The following is a 17,742-nucleotide window of genomic DNA, read 5'->3' as shown; positions in this document are numbered from 1 at the left end:
ACCAAACATATCTCGAGATGAAGTTCTTCAGATCTCAAGAGCTCGAAAATTGGATCGACTGGTCCAATGTTAAGGAAGAAGATATTGAGCACGACAAAAGTTCTGAATCGCTTAACGCAAATTTTACTATTCATTATAACAGGAAATTTGTGCGGGATCCCACGACGACTGAGAAAATATTAGAGAGCGTAACAATACAACGTGATAAGCTGCATTATTGCACGATGAGTAAGTACGTCGTTGAAGAATTGTTTAATCTAAAAGATATAATCAACTATCGTTTGGATTTACTGGAATCGTACGCTCTGTCCTGTTTCTATCAGGATGTTATCGAACAGGTGATTAACTACCGTCATTTTCGTAAAATGGAGTTTGGTGACGAGGACGAGGGCGACGATGACAACATCTATCGCGATATTGAAGACGTATTAAACTATAAGTTTAACGTCAATTCTCACAATACAGTTTGCATGATGGAATTATTATACTATCGACCTACTTATTTTATGTATCACATATGTCAATAAACGTACTTTATTTGAGCATTTTTTTTATTTGATGGAGGATTTCCTATAAATATGGACACTTCTTGCCGCATTTCAACAATGTTGAATCGGAAGCGGAAGTGTACGGATGGGAGTGGCTTGGTTAATAATCTCATAAACAAACTTCCAGTTGAACTACATATTCCTGGTTATCAGTATTGCGGACCTGGTACTAAATTAGATAAAAGGCTAAAGCGAGACGATCCCGGAATAAATCCCCTAGACGCTCAGTGTAAAAAGAGCACGACATTGGCTATAGGAATAACCAAGACTTTGAAGGTCGACATCAAGCAGATCACCTTTTAGAGCGGAAAGCTTGGGAACGGTTAAAAGCTTCCGACGCGAAGTTAGGGGAACGAGCAGCCGCCAGAAATGGTATGTTTTTACAGCCAGTATCCAGTACAAATATTGGAGCATATTATAATTCCTGCGCCGCTACCACCGTCAAATACTCAAACGCAGCCGCCAGAAATGGTAGCTTTACATCCACAATCCGCGATGGGTGCATCAATTTCCGTAAGTTTACTCATTACTGTACCTCGGTTTATATGAAAATACTTATTCTAATGTTACGTTACAGAAATAATCCAGCTCAACAACAACCAAATTTACCACTACCTGTAAATAACGGCGGCAACAATCACTTTCAGTAAGTTACTTTTATTATACATACAATCTATTTTTAATACTGTGTTTTTCTTATTGTTACAGTGCCCCGTTGCCTAGGGGGGGAGAAGATATGCAATTACTAAGAGATTTTTATAAAAACGTCTCTCCGCCGTCTTCAGCAGCCATCGACCAAGAAGCGGCGCCACCACCACCACCGTCGCCATCTGATGGCACGAGCCGTCTACACCCCCCAAGAGCTGGCGAGGGTTATCCATGGGGTGTCTGAAGAAGATGCTGACAATTTTCCAGGCCAGACAAAGAAATTCCCAACTCCAGACGGAGCGTTTTGAACGGGAATTGACTGCATCACGGCTTCAAGATGAAAACCTGCATCGAGAGATGAAATTTATTATACTAATTTTTCTTTTTAAATTTAATTTCACATTTGTAATTGTAGGTACTTAATAAGTTAAACACTAATGTTATAATGTACCTAGTTTTATGTACAAAATACATGGATTATTTAATGCGATTGATATTAATTAATTTATGGTCTTATTCGGTAAAAACGAGGTAGCATAGTGATACTTTTATTATGTTAAAAATATCAGTCTTTAAAAACGGACTTAAGAGAATGTTAAACTTGAAGCAAATTTGTTAAGCGTCACGTAACATTCATACCATTAGCTTTAAAATGTAATTTTCGATCTAATGAACAGGTGCGTTATGGCAGTTGACGTTTTCTTACCGAGTTGTCGCGGTTTTTCATTTTATTTCAGTGAGTGTGTGTTCTACTAGTATCTTTAAAAATTAAAAGACCAGTTAGCTCAGGGAAATTAGTCAAATAAAGGGGTCAACCTCGGATTTTTTGGATATAAGCCATAAAGTTCAGTAAACCTTCATTTTGGTGTTCTAAGAGCTGTGTGAAAGTTATCGGGGTCAGACCCTTCGGCGTCGTAAGTTATTCGGGGTCAAAGGTCACGAAAATCAGTTTTTCGCGATTATCTCGGTTTTTATAGCTCCAATCGCATTTCCGTAAGAGGAGAAAGTTGTAGATAATTAAATTTGCCATCACTTTTGTATTTAACATTTTTTCGTAGGAGTTACCGTTCTTGAGATAGAGGGCGCAGAGTGCGCATACATGCTATAATTAAGGTCAAACTGTGAATCTGCTTGAATAATACATTGCATAAAGCTATTAAATCATTAAAACATCATTAACAATTAATAATTTTTAATAATAACTATTATTGTTATTAAATTATTACTATTTTTGATAAATATCCAATATGCTTATTGATTTATTAATACTTACCTATACGTTGTATATTAAACTCATGAAATACTTACCGTATATTTTAATAATTTATTCAAACTAGATTTAAAGTAGAAATAAAACAAGTAGGCAGGTGAATACATAGGCATATTTATTCACATAAAATCAATGTTGATGTCATCGTTATCGCCTGGCTCGTCATCGGGTACACCGGGGTCTCGAACTTCTAAAATTTCTTCCCATATGTTTTCTTCTTCGGGTTCTTCGCTGATTTCAACGGGAATCGCATTTAGGCAACCCTGACCATTGCACTGGCCACAAGCTGCTGTGCATTGCAGCCCGGATTTTCTGCATCCGCAGCGTGGACCACATCCGTTCCTGCAATTGCAGAAAATAGTGCTCATCAATTCATCTGGAGCTCGCGGTGATGTTGTTGTTATGGGCTCCAGAAATTCATTGTACAGGACCCAGCCCCAATCCTGCGGTTCTAAATCGTGCCCTAACCATTTCTGCACCTGACAATACACCCGATTTATGTGCTGATGGGCTGCTGCACTGGTCGGTGGAAGAATGGAGAGTGATACGGGTTTACTCAGTTTGGTTGACTTTAGAAACTGAACTTATCTTAGGTGGTCGATATTTTCCTCGGATTTTGGAGCATTGTATAAAGCCAGTAAAATGCGTACTCCGTTTGAATGTAAGTCTTCTGCAAGACAATTTTCTTGCAAAAACACTTTAGCGAGCTGATCAAAGGTGGCAAGTTTTTGCATGGACTTAATAAAAGTTTTCTTGCCTTTTTTAAATAACGCAGACGTTGTGTCACAGCCACTAAATGCGTGTATAAATAAAATATGTCTTTTCAAAATAGGATATTTGTCGAAACTTTTTCAAGAATAAATTTTAGTTTTGACATTGCCTCTCCCAACTTTTTTCAGGAAAATTTCATCTTCATATAATAGAGTACGTCCAATTAAAATAATCAGCAGATCTTCTCCAATGATAACGGCAGTCCTTCCAAGTTCGGATTCCTCTATGGCTGTTTCGACAATAAGGACATCAGCATCATCTCTGGCTTGTTTGGTTGAAATATTCACTTTCTCTAACTTTGCAATGAGCATACCAATAAGTTTATTTTTATTGTGTCGATTTGATAAAAACTTATCCTTACTGATTGGCACAATCATTCTTTCCTCGAAACTAATTTCGTATGACTTGGAAAGGGCGGCAGTTCTTCTTACTTGTTCCATCGCCTTGGTATTCCTAGTGTAGTCCAAGTATCCGTCGAATACCACAACAGTTTTTGGCCCAAAATGTCTTCGTAGATAATTGACATATTTATCTAAAACCATGCAAAAAGTATCGTCTTTACTCCATACGACGCGATGCAACAGAAATCCACCATCGACGATGCACGTCACATTATTTTCGTCAAGTATGACATCAGAAGGTGTCATATTATCGTATAGGGTGGCTTTCGTGGTTTTCCTCATACCATCATTATCAAATAATGAGGTTGGATATGGGCTCAATTCATATTTAAGGTATTCTTCCAGATTGCTTTCAAATTTTTTTGAGACAGTAATCCTTTGGAATAGTAGCAATGGGTCCACAGAGACTTTACAACCGTCGACGTTGACTGATTTATTGACAGCTGAGAGTGGTAGAACCTTATCGGCGCGTTTGAACTTGATTTCACTAAAGTTCAAGCCGGTAATTTTTGCCATGGATTGTAATCCTACTTCATGGGCTTTGTAACAATTAATTTGCTCATTTCCAATTATTCCAGAAGCAAGGGATACCAGTTGATTTGTGTTTGGGAAGGTGTCATGGAGTGTAAGCCATTCAAGTAGTTTACTTACATCAACGTCGTCTCTCCTAATTCTTGAATCTCTGGCATCAATGTGTTGGTCAGAAGAATCTAACGAAATGTTACAAAATTTCTCAATTTCTTCACAAATCGTGTTTGTAGCGTGCATAGAATATACCCACTTACACAAAACACTTTCTTGAGTACTCCGTCCCCGAGATATTCCCCCTTCTGTCTTCATAGACTTCATGAGACTTTGTTCAATAACCATATCAGTCCATGTGCCACAATTAAATTTTTCGGACCGTCTTACGGTGAAGAATCCATCCTTAAAGCTTTTAAAAGTTTGTTCGTCCATGGTGTTTTCCAATTTTAACATATCTTGGAGATATAAATGAGTTGACTTGGCGTATAAATAGTGCCCACTGGCATGAAAATACGGCAGCATTTTTCGCACTGCATCTAGATGTCCTTGGAAATCTCCCAGTTTTTCAGCGCGAATAAAGTCCATTGCTAACGACACCATTTGAAAATATTGGACCCATAACGTAGCTGTAGGACCTCGACTTTTTATTTCATTTAGTTTATCATTAAATTGACCAGTTAATGAGGACGAATTATTCACGCAACCTTCTACATCTTCATAGGAAACATTACGGGAAGCCATTTGTTCTAGCAACTCATCCAACACACAATCTTCCATCTTCATCTCTTTAAAAATTACCATTGATAATGCAAGTCGTAATAGTGAGTGAGCTCTGACACTTCTTGAATATGCGTGACCATTCAACATTTTGTCCACAGAATTAGGGGCATAAATTTTACTTAGGGCTTCCTTAAGACCACTTCCATCCATTACATATCCTATGCATCCAAGATATGACATGATCATATGAAAACCTCCCAGTTTAACAACTATTTTGGACATATCTGAATTAGCATCAGACGCAGATACCATTTCACGTGCTTTTGAATAAAGGGGTTGGTCAAAAGTTACTATACACGTTTTTTGTCCATGCGACTTGGCAATGTTCATGGTGCAATTTAAAGTAGTATAAATAGTGTCTAAATTGGTAGCAGGATTATTGATAAAGGGCTGTAAAATAACCCGAGAAGTTGAAAAATTTATGTTGAGTTTGGTTAACTGTTCAAGGTAGCCATTCCATCCTGGAATTGTTGAAATATTCCTCCACTTTCCGTAAAACCAAAATATATTAATTGCATCTAAGTTTGTTTCTGCAGTTAGTGCTAGATCATCATGCAAATTTTCCGCTTGAATCTTGGTAAATCCAGACACAAGTGGTTTTTCATATGCTAGAAGAGGAACATGGGATATTGCTGCCAAATCTTTTGCACTTAGTTTAGTGGTACATTTTTTTATGCGTTCATTGTAAATTATAGCTTCTTTGGGTGTAACGATCTTAATCAGTCCCATAACATGGAGAGTATTATATCCATCCAAAGTTTGAACATTTATGTCGGCATTGTCTCCAACATATTGAACTAGCGCACCTGATAACTCTGATGGTAAAATGCGAGGTTGTGGATGGCAAACTGCAGAAAATTCATACCGAACAGCATTTTTATAGGAAGCTGCAAAACCCAAGCTGGATAAAACATCTAGTAATCTTTTAGATCCAAATCTTCTGTGCAGAAATACCGAAAGCCCCAAAAGTAGCTGAGATGAAAATGACCGTTCTCGTATCGCAGCCATTATTGCATGGCTTATCGAAGTGCATTTCGTTTTTAAATGATCTATCCTTCCTTTTTTGTTTTTTAATATGACTTCGTTCAAAAAATGTAATAATGTTTTTGGTATTTCTTGGTTAATATCATCCAACATTCGACTTGGAGGAGGATACGAATTGGTTTCGACTATCGCTGCTCGGATATCTTCCCTAACAATGGCTGCTGCAGCTTCGACAATCCTCAATCTTTCTTCTTCCGCATTATTTTTTTTATCTTGGTACCAAGTTTTTGTTAGCAAAAGGTGTGTGTCACGAAAACATATTATTGTAAATGATCCTATTTTTGGGGTAATTATTATGTTAGTCATATATTTTTGCTGTAGTTTTGCTAGAATGGTCTTGTCATCTGGTACATACTCCGTAAGGACATCTTTGAGCTCTTTTAGGGTGAATTGCGAATCCTCATGATTTTCTATATAGCAAAAAATTTTCTCCATTGCTTGAGTGAGCAGATTATCGCGAGCAGGTTTACTCTCTGGTGCTTGTTTGAAAAATAAATTATGGCAATGGGCATGGTACTTTGCTTCAGCTGCGACCAAATCATACTCACATAGTACCCGATGTTTCACTATTTCTCCCATGGAATCCTTCCGCTCTTCTGCTCTTTGGATGAGTGCTTCTTTAAATTCCAAGGTTCTTACGTTGCTAATCGTGCGCCGGTATTGTTTTGCTTTTTTTTCTCGGCTGCCCCATCAGCTATTTGGCCACAAAATAGACACAATTTTTTGAAATCAAAAGTGTCAATCCTACGTTTACGTGCACCGGTTGATGTTGATGGCAAATCTTCATCTTCTTCTGCGCGTCGTTTCGCTGCTAGTATAGAATTTTGACCGATATAAATTCTTCGACACTTGGCATGAACTTTAACAGAAGCCACAGTATTTAAAAAGTCTATGTGACCGTCATTTCTTTCGACACTTGCACTTCTTAAAGTTTTCAAGCCACGCACCACAGTATAACAATCACCTTCTGAAAGGGACTTCTCACAAATGAAACACAAATCCTCCATTATTTTCGAAATACTACGTTTGACGTCCGTCGTTTATCGATATCTAAAGCGTACTAAACCCACCCAGGTAGATACTAAAGCTGCCGAGGGTCCCAAGGCCAAGCTTGCAGCTGTCGACAACTTGCGGACGTTACCAAAAATGAACGGTGCAGGGGCGTACCAGTGCCACAAAACACTGTAGGGTTTGATTTTAATTAAAATTTAAGGTGTATGGTCAAAATATACACCCGATATACCTAGCTATCTAAAATAATAATAACAATAAACATTTAATAACAATAATAATTAATAATAGTAATAATTTAATAACAATAATAGTTATTATTAAAAATTATTAATTGTTAATGATGTTTTAATGATTTAATAGCTTTATGCAATGTATTATTCAAGCAGATTCACAGTTTGACCTTAATTATAGCATGTATGCGCGCTCTGCGCCCTCTATCTCAAGAACGGTAACTCCTACGAAAAAATGTTAAATACAAAAGTGATGGCAAATTTAATTATCTACAACTTTCTCCTCTTACGGAAATGCGATTGGAGCTATAAAAACCGAGATAATCGCGAAAAACTGATTTTCGTGACCTTTGACCCCGAATAACTTACGACGCCGAAGGGTCTGACCCCGATAACTTTCACACAGCTCTTAGAACACCAAAATGAAGGTTTACTGAACTTTATGGCTTATATCCAAAAAATCCGAGGTTGAAACCTTATTTCCCTGGCCTAAGTCGAAACTCGTGAAAAATGGCGGCGAAATCTCACATGGACACGTACCTTAAACACAGCATGTTATATTTTTAACCAAATTTAGGCTGTTTTTAGCCAAAACGAAAGTGAAAAAATTGTAATTATTGTCAATGAATCCTTTTCTTTGTTCTCTAAATTGGAACAAGTTGTAAATCGGCATATGCATGATGAAAGCGCATTTTTGGTAATACCGATCAGTGTTTTTTATTTTTATTTAAGTCACGATGACGTACCTTGTAAGTAAAAGGTGTAAGCCCAAATAACATTTCACAACTTTCTTTGCAGAACGTGGCATGAAATAAACATATTCTATCTGATTTGCACCAACCAACACTGGTGAACTTCAGTGGAAACAGAAGCAGAAGCAATATTAAAAGTAGAGCAACCTAAAAATTCAATTGCTTGAATTACAAAGAAAAGTTGAAAAAGAAAAACTCAAAAGATTTAACATCGACATTTGAGCTGTTTTTTACTATTATGTTTAAGTTCTATATCCTAATACAGATTTTATGGGCATATAGCATTTACATTGTTCTTATTAATAAATAATCACATATATGTTGAATGGTGGGTTTATGCAATCATTATCATTAGTTCACTATGAAAAATCATTAAGAAATAACCAATAGAAACAAAGCTTTATTGCACGTTACTAACCAACGAAATCACCCTGACCCTAGTAAACTAATGATAATGATTGTATAAACCCACCAATAATGTAGAAAAACAGTCGCGTACTATTGAGGTGTCTATATCCCTTTAAATACCCTGTATATTTCAACGTCGGATGCAACCGGTCATGTAGGTGGAGATTCTGAGGACATGAGCCACCGTCATTACCACCTGTTGATATTTTTTTTGGGAGTTTCCGGGGGATGTTGGGCTTGGCGTCACTTGTTGGTTGTTAAAGCTTGTTGGTGGCGGAAGTATTGCATTCTGAGTTGTATTAATTGAGTTTTGCTTTGTATCTTGTGTTTGTGTTTAAGTTATATTAAGCCACTTTGGTGTCGGGTAAAGTATTGTATGTAGTTCAATCTGTTTACTCTTTATGTACCTATATGAATTGTGCGATTTGTTATATCAGATATTTTCCATTTATCATTGTGCTAATAGATGTTGGTACCGTGACCAGGATATTGTGACTCGGCTGCTATGTGGCAGGAACTTCATTTTTCGTTTTAGTTTTTCATTTGTGCACCTTGTGAATTCTTTTACTAATTGTGTTTTGTTTCCTACAGACATACTACTTTGTGTGTGTGCTTCCAGAAGGAATTATAGTGTTTATATGGCAACGCTGCAACTGACGTCAAAACTGACATTAGCAACCTTGACATCAGCTGTTCTAAATGTCATCTAGCAATGACATTCCCCCGCAAAATATCGTACCATTCGGTATCAGTCACGTGGACACACCCCACGGTCCTTAGTATACGGACCGTGGACACACCCCACCTTGAAATCAGGGTATAAAAAGGTGTGCATCCACGTGAAAACTTCAGTATGTTTCAGTCGTTATTGGTGAAGGAACTCGCCTACCTTTACACGACATACACACTCTCATACCTTCTGCTGTTATTAGCGAAGGAAGGATCTACACATACATACATCTACAACTAGTAGTCATGAAAGACCAATTCATCGTTGCCATAAAGTACAGTGTCAGTCAAGTATAATGCAATCTACCTCAATAACTCTTTAAGAAAGAAAAGAAGCATCTTCGACGAACCATAAACCAAACGTCCAGCCTTACCAGTTCCTGTATCACCTTTGCCGGATTCTCCAAAGAGATCACAGCAAGATAGTGCAGGATGGTAGTTGATTACAGTGTCAAATATTTCCAATCCTTATACATCAGTGTGTAATTATGAAATTGACTTAAAGGATCCACGACGTTTTATAGTTAGGTCGTTAATTAGACAATCAATAGGTTATAAATGTTCTAAATGTATTTCTTGTTAATTATTTAATTTTTAGTGTTCTACGTGTTGTTAGAAAAATTGTTTCACAAGTGTAAATACAAACTTATCACAAAAGACACTAAAGAATCAACAATAGGGCGTGACGATTATGCGGGCTCAGAGGGTGACCAGGTGTACGAAATGGCTTCCGTGGAGCTTGAAATGATCCAGCTCAGGGAGACCGTTCAACAACAGGCTGTCAAGGTTGAGGCATTCATGAAGTCCCAGCAGGAACTGAACCAACAGTTGTTGGAAACGAATCGGAGGTTGTTGGATGCCCTTGAAAGGAATCCTCCGAGAGGGACAACTCCGTTAGGTGTCGCGGTGTCTGATGTAGCAAGCGGTGAGTCTGTTCCAAGTCGAACTGTAGTTCCCAATCCCGGTCCTAGTTCCCTTCCTTCTATTCTCTCCAGCTCTGTTGCTACCACCAGTGGTACCAATATGGATTGGAAAGAGATCGCGACTTGGTTAGCTAGGCGTGCTTCTGTGGGTTCGGCAGTACAGAAACCTTTCTTTGCGTCTGGTAGAAACCATCCCATAGTATTCTTAGAGCGGTTTGAGATCTCTGAGTCCTAGGGTGCTGGAATGGATGTTGATCAGGGAAGGACAGTGGGAGAGCTTTGAGGATTTTCGCAAGGACTTCTTAGGGTTATATTGGTCGGGTGCGTAACAACACTCAGAACGGATGAGGCTATTGTTGAAGCGGTATCTTCCGGATAAGGGGCTTTCCATGTCGGAATATTTTATTAATCAAATCACATCGTTGCGTGCCGCGTCCCCTTTGGTCCCGGAGGTGGTTTTGGTAGAAGATGTGATCCAGCAATTTCCGCAGTGGGTGCTGTCGTTGTGGACCATGTCGCCAGATAAAGATTTGAAGGGGACTTTGGAATTCTTGGCGAGCCAGGAGGCCAACTATAGCAAGAGATAACGTCCCTTTTCAGAACCGACGTCTGCACCTGTGACCCAGAGGCAACGGTTGGAATGTCCGGATGACCAGCAAGCTGAGCCGGGGAGCAGTGGTCGCCAATCGGGAAACTTCCAAGAGGGCCGATAAGAAACTCCTATTATGACTGGTCATCCAACTTTGATTGATTTGAACATATTACAGATTAATAATTTATCTAGGGAGAAGGAAATTTTGAGTGAAAGATTTAGTAAGGTGTTTATAGTACAAAATTAACCAGTATTAAATGCATGACATACAATTAAGGTTGATTATGTTGGTAAAATGGTACCATGTAGAAAAATTCCATTTGCATTAACAGAATCATTAAAAACTGAACTTGATGTGCTCGTCAAGAATGGTGTAATATCAAAAATGCATGAACCTATAGTATTTGTTAGTGAGGGAAGGATGAAAAAGAAAATGTGAATCGTTTATCAAGAGTTTTACAGAGAGCTCAAACTATACTTACTAGCTCTATACGCAATCACTTTGTCCATCAAAATTCACCAGAACCGGATCACACACATCTACATCGATTTGGCCAAAGACATGTCGAATTTGAGGCTAGAATTCGTCAAATTTCTGGGGTTGTTCCCTACAAAAAAGTCACCTGATCGAGGCTTGGTCTCTTCGAAACGAGATGAGTCGATCCTGAAACCTGCAGTGCATGTTTCCCTTGCAGTTAAAACCAAAGGTTCTTGATATTCATTTGATTCAATTGAGGTCATAGGGAGTCAGTGAGCATTGCTCGGCACCTAACTCGATTAACTGCATTTCCTTCTTTCTCTTCAAAAAAAGAAAAGGGTCGATCAAACCTCTACTGGAAATTCCACACCAAACCGTAGTGCTGTTGCTGGATATACTTCTGTACAAAGTTGCATGTACGGAGAATCACTTGCATCTGTCTGCTTCCTTATGAGTCAAGAGTTCATGAAAAACTCGGGTGACAACCTACTAGTACCAGCACTAGGTGTATGATGACGTCATTCTATGCATAGTTACACAAAACCAACTTTATTGCGGTAATGATTGATCCTAGCGTGTTTTCACGTATTACTAAAAATATTTATCAGTAAAAAATGAATTATTTGGTCACCAGTAAAAATCTCGTACCCTTAGCGGTTACGAAGATATAACGAAAAATAGGTGGTTCACTACAGCAAAATTTCTAGCGCGTTCTCGCGGCATGCAGATTACTAAATTTCAACAGCTTTTCAACCTACCGTTAAATTCGCAATATAAGTGCCTCAATTCCATTGCCAGTTCAAATTGATAGCTTCTGTCCATCTCCGGGTAACAAAATGGAGCTGCAGAACATAATCAGAAAGCGACTTTTGAAACTATCCGATAAGGAGAACGAACTCTATCTAAGCGCTACTACAGTTGCCTTGCCGTTTATGAATGTATAAAAAAATACGAAGTGAAGTCACTCAAATAATCGAACTTAAATACAATCAACTGGAGGAGGCAAATTTACGATTGATGGTTCATCTTCTTGATGCTGCGCAGAAAGGGACACAGACATTCTAGTGCTATGTGCATATCACTGGAAAACTTATAGCTTCCATGGCATGAAGGAAAGTCCTGGTCATTTTATTATTTTATATTAATTTTTATAGGAACTGTGGATGAGAATGAGTGTAGGTGACACTACTCCGTATGTACCGGTGCACACGCTGGCTGAAAATTGTGCCCCAAGTCTCTGTAACGCTCTTCCTGCTTTCCATGCAGTTACGCGAGATGCAATTTTACAAGCAAAGTTGGACCAAAAGCCGCGGCCCTTAAAAATAACCCACTGCCTTACCTAGTTTGGAAAGAGTACTGAGGAGGGTGCAATAAGCTTAAGCCTGCAAGAAGCGGAAATTTTTTTAGTACGAGTGTTGCTAAAGGTACTACTGGTACGTTTTGCAATACCATGGCTGAACTGCGACGATATCAATATCACCAAGGTACAAGGGCCATTGAAAATCTAGCATCCCCTAGCGGAATGATAAAAGGGCATTTGTTGCGTGCCTTATACTACACTGTAATACAGGTAATATCAACCTGTTTTCGCCTTATCTTTTAGTAGGGGAGCTAGCTCGAAATCCACTGAACGAGAATGATCAAAATTTTAACAGATGGAGTTCCATTTTGCCCTATCCGAGTATGCTAAAATCGACCGTCTACCGCCTCAGGTCATATTACTTAAGGCGCTGCGGGTACTTCTTGCGTAAAGTCCCTAGATTAGTAGAGTACCGCAATTGATTTGTTCACTCCTTTGGAGTCAAAATGGCCGATAACATCTGACGGCATCGTGTTGATATCACTGTTGATATTCGTCAATTTGTCATCGTGTTTTCGTGTTTGCCAGAGAGAACGTGTTTCGTCGTGTTATTTGGTTTAAAAAACTGAAACAATGCCGGGTTGTTGTGTTCCTGGGTGTAACAATCGAAGCGAACGTGGTTACAGGTTATTTAGGTTACCTTGTGATAAGAATAATGTAGAGAGAACTAAACTGTGGATGGAGTTTATTAACAAAGATGCGTTAGCTCCAAGAGCATCTGTTTGTGAAGTAAGTACATATATATGTTGATGGAAATTTTCAGCGTTCATGATAATAATTTTTAACAAAGTGACTTTTTATACGTCTGGTGTATATGAAAGTCGGTAAACGGTCGATGATTTGGCCTACAGCTCCAGCTAGCTAGGGCCTAAGTGTCGGCCCGCCGAGGACTAACCCATATCGAACTAAGTGGACTCACTTTACTGTGATTCTTTGAAATAATGTTTTTCACGTCGGACTTATACCGAATTGCATATCCTTCTGACGTATAAACAGCCACTTCCTCTTTTTAAATCACTAAAAAGTACAAATATTTAAGTAGTATTATTTGCAGGCGCATTTTGACGATAAACAATATGAGTTGAACCGAATTGACAGAAAAAAGCTGTTGAAGAGAACTGCTGTTCCCACAATTACTGTAGAAGATCTTAAAAAGAAAAGGTCGAATGGTTTGTTTTTAGTTTAAAATTATCATGAAACACTTTTCTTATCATATGAAAAATTTTCAGATCACACAATGTTCACTCAAGAACTTCAGAAAGGCACACCATCCACTTCTAATATTCAAAATGAATCATCAGGTAACTGTTACATATATAATAAACGAATCTCCGAAACTTATTAAACTTTTGACGGTGTTACGCTCTACAACAAATATTTTTTACGTGCCAAAGAGTTCAGTGCAATTTGGTAGTATATGAGTTTAGTTTGTTCATTGTTTTAATTCTGTTTGTTTTTGATAGTATATGTATTATGCAACAACCATAAAGTGAGGCTCATTTTACACGAGTATGAAAAGTTGCAGCGACCGAAGGCGAGTGCTGCATTTCATATTGGTGCAAAATTGCCAGTTTGTGCGAGTTACAAACTATACTTTTTGTAAGGCAAACATTTTTAATATCAATGCAAAGAGGCACAGTGCACCCGTAAATTATTGCACAAATTCATTATTTAATAAACGAAAAATAAAGAATTTGTGCAATTGAATGAGAATTATTTTATTAGAAATTGCAAAAATTTTATTTTTCTTTTGCAGAAGAGCCGCAAGCAAGTAATAATGAAGATGAAGAGTTGTATGTCACCAATTTACAATTCCAAAGACTGCAACAAAAATTACAAGCTTCCCAAGCAAAGGTTCATACTTTAGAAAGCCAAGTAAAACAATTTGAAGAACAGTTGAAAGTGATTTTTAACGCGGATCAAATACATATGTTAAAATACAAGAACCATCGAGGCTATCAGTGGTCTGATGAAACTGTTCAGAGAGCTCTTAAACTGTACATGGCTTGTGGAGCAAAAGGCTATCAAGAACTTTGCAAGCAACAATATCCCCTTCCCAGTATTCGTACATTGCAACATAGAATCCAGAACTTTAAAGTTCAAGCAGGTGTGTTAGAAGATATATTCGTGCTTCTTAAACTAAAAGTAAAAACAATAATAATTGTGTTATGTTATAAACCTTTCTAATTTATATTTAGGTCAATGCGTTTGAAAATCAAGAAAAGTATGCTTCCCTCTTATTAGATGAAATAGCAATAAAACCGGGTTTACAATATGATAATTCTACAAAGGAAGTTGTGGGAAGACCAACAATGATGCTTTCTGGGAATAAGGATAGTTCAAACAAACTGGCTACTCATGCCTAAGTGTGGTGTCACACTATGCGTTTTTACCGCTCCCGCTAAAACGGATGCGGTTTGACAGGATGAGATCTACTTGTCACACTATTCAGGTTTAACGGGATGCGTTTTTGCTATATTTTGGCAGTCTAAGTAGTGTCATGTCTCAATTATTGTTAAAGATGGTTTGTGCGCTTGAGGCGGAGGGGCTATTGCGAAAGCAGATATATCGTCAATATTAGATTGATCCTTTTAATTCAGGACGAGAATCTAATAATAGGTTCGCGAAGTTTTATGAAAAAATTCGAATGAACAAGAAAAATTTTTTTGTATATTACCGAATGTCCAAAAATTCAATTTCTACCCATGATTTCTCCCTACAGCTTTTATCTACATACTCTTTAGATTGTTTTTCCCACAGTGCAGTTTTTGCATGCACGCACTCGATGAATAAACCGACATCAAACATTGTAAACCTAACAAGACACCCGGTTGCAACGCTCAGTGTGACAACTGATGACAACCAACGTGCAACAACACGTGGTTTCATGTCATTGGGGTTGTCATGTCATCCTGCGCAGCGGCAGCAGGATGCGGTTGCATCCGGTTGGTGCGGCGAAAACGCATATATGTGACTAGTACCATTTAATAACGTGTGATATTATCATCCCGTCAAACAGGAGCGTTTTAGCGGGAGCGGTAAAAACGCATAGTGTGACACCACACTTAGTTTTTATGCTAGCAGGAATGACTATGCGGTGGAAACAGACGGTTGCTTACGAACTTACTGCAGCTTCATACAGTGCTGACGAGGTTCTACAGAAATTATATTACATAGTTAGGAAGTCACACGATATAGGATTAACTATAACAACTATTATATCCGACATTGGACCTGCAAACCGCAGTTTCTGGCGGTTGCTTCATATTACTGCTGGTCGTCATGAAAAGGTGAAGAATTACTGCGCACACCCGTGTGACAAAAATGAAAGGTTGTATGTAATGCCAGATCCAGTCCATGCATTCAAAAACGTTGCTACAAGTTTAGTGCGTCACAAAATATTCAAAATTTCTGATGCAATTAAAAATAAATACAAACTGCCTTCAGAATATATAAAGATTTCTGCTATAAAGAAAGTTTTTGATCTTGATTCTCAAGATGAGATAAAAATGGCATACCGTCTTAAGGATTACATGTTCCAACCTGGACATTTTGAAAAAATGGATATCAACACAGCATACGCCCTCTTTCACAATGACACAGCTGCTGCCATTACTTATTACATTGCAATTGGAGCTCTTCACAACAATTGTGCAACAACAGCGTGGTTTTGTAAACAAATATATAGGTGGTTCAGCATTATAACTTCGAGATCCAGCAAGCTTGGATTGTCTGAAAATAATCCTGAGGTGTATGAAGAAGCCCTCACTTTTCTGAAACAATTTATGGACATCATTTATAACATTACTATTGATAAAGGAGAATGGAAACCATTTCAGAGTGGAATTGTTTTGGCAACCCAAACTTCCTTGGACTTACAGGACCATTATTTAAGGGTCCATGGCTTCCGTTTTGTATTGTTAGGACGACTGACTCAAGATGCCCTTGAGAACTTATTTTCTGTGATTCGCAGTCGAACACCAGTCCCAGGACCACATGAATTTAAAGTTGCATTGAGGTTAATAACTTTATCACAGTATGAGTGCCAAATTGTTCGAGGTAATTATTTTACTGACAATAGAAGTCACTTAATAAATTATTGTAAAGAAAAACCAAATCATTCAGAAGATCAGGATCAAGTGGAGATTTTTTCGTGTTCGGAAATCAAACTAGATGAAGATGAGCTCGTTCTCAATGAAGCTGTTAAACAGTCATTATATTATTTATTAGGGAGTGTAATATTTTCATTAAAAAAAAAGAAAAAGTGCTCCAAATGCATTGAACCTATCACAGTGATGTCAAGCAATCTAAATGATCACATTATTAAACTGACCCAATTAAAAGAATACAAAGAAAATGTATTATTATTCCCAAAGGTTCAACTTTTTGATTATATTCTTATTGCAGAAACTTTCTTTAGGAAACATAGGCTAGAATTATTAGAAAACCAAGTAAATTTAGAAGTACTTACAAAAACATTTTTATTTAATTTTAAATTTAATGCAGAAACTTGTCATAGTAACATAATAGATGATATTGTTTCGTTGTATTTCAGAACTAGATTTTTCTTAGCATTAAAAAATCACAATGATGTTGAAATGAAAAAAATTAATGTAACTGAAAATACTCGTAGCAGTAGGAGTGTTGCGATGCGAGCTCTAGTTAAAAATGTAAAATAATAAATATGTTCATATTATGCATAAAATATATCAAAACATTTTGTTTATTGTGTTGCGTTTTATTGATTGTGTTTATGTGACGTCTTTTCAAATTTCCCACCAAAGTGTTGGAGTCAAAATGGCGTCAATTGCGGTACTCTACTAATCTAGGGACTTTATTCTTGCGGTACCAATTCTAAAAGATTGTTTTTCGAAAAAATAAGTTATACACCAAATGAAAACGTTGATAATAGCTCTTAAAAAATTTACATTTGGCAAGTTTACTGGCGGAAAGTACTTTCTGCCAGTAAACTTGCTACTCTATTTCTATTTAACTGGCACTTTCCGCGCATTTACATGTGGCAAGTTTACTAGCCGACAGTACTTTCCGCCAGTAAACTTGCCAAATGTAAATTAGGCTTTAGTCGGTTTTTCACGAATTTTCTACGGATACTAGGTTACGGTTGGATGAATGAAGCTGATTTTTTTACAGACTGATGATAGGTACTACCAATGACTTAGCAGTGTTTCTTTTTTTCTCTAACTATATAAGATTATCTTATTATCTTATCATTATAAGATATCTTATAATTAGAGAAAAAATTTAAAAA

The 17,742-nt window shown here is 37.5% G+C and overlaps 2 protein-coding genes across 3 annotated transcripts; both read left to right on the top strand.

Moving 5' to 3' along the window:
• The first annotated feature begins 640 nt into the window (after positions 1 to 640).
• Positions 641 to 1,586, top strand: LOC116160293. 2 transcript variants are annotated; one of them, XR_004143177.1, is made up of 3 exons: positions 641 to 1,061; positions 1,126 to 1,194; positions 1,257 to 1,586. XR_004143177.1 is itself a non-coding variant. In XM_031473470.1 (2 exons), exons 1-2 carry the CDS (start codon positions 923 to 925, stop codon positions 1,438 to 1,440), a joined length of 456 nt encoding a protein of 151 aa, XP_031329330.1. In that variant the 5' UTR covers positions 641 to 922; the 3' UTR covers positions 1,441 to 1,586. The 2 variants fall into 2 exon arrangements, 1 of the variants encoding a protein (XP_031329330.1); XM_031473470.1 differs by having other exon boundaries at positions 641 to 1,194.
• An 11,411-nt stretch (positions 1,587 to 12,997) lies between these two features.
• Positions 12,998 to 14,776, top strand: LOC116159750. Its single transcript, XM_031472826.1, has 5 exons — positions 12,998 to 13,202; positions 13,528 to 13,642; positions 13,703 to 13,774; positions 14,230 to 14,580; positions 14,672 to 14,776. Exons 1-5 carry the CDS (start codon positions 13,047 to 13,049, stop codon positions 14,683 to 14,685), a joined length of 708 nt encoding a protein of 235 aa, XP_031328686.1. The 5' UTR covers positions 12,998 to 13,046; the 3' UTR covers positions 14,686 to 14,776.
• Positions 14,777 to 17,742: the final 2,966 nt, after the last annotated feature.

The sequence above is a fragment of the Photinus pyralis genome, unplaced genomic scaffold, assembly GCF_008802855.1.
Source record: "Photinus pyralis isolate 1611_PpyrPB1 unplaced genomic scaffold, Ppyr1.3 Ppyr1.4_LG1, whole genome shotgun sequence".
NCBI classification, from domain to species: Eukaryota; Metazoa; Arthropoda; class Insecta; order Coleoptera; family Lampyridae; genus Photinus; species Photinus pyralis.
The sequence above is the reverse complement of the archived record's forward strand: the minus strand, read 5'-3'. Positions and strand labels throughout refer to the sequence as shown.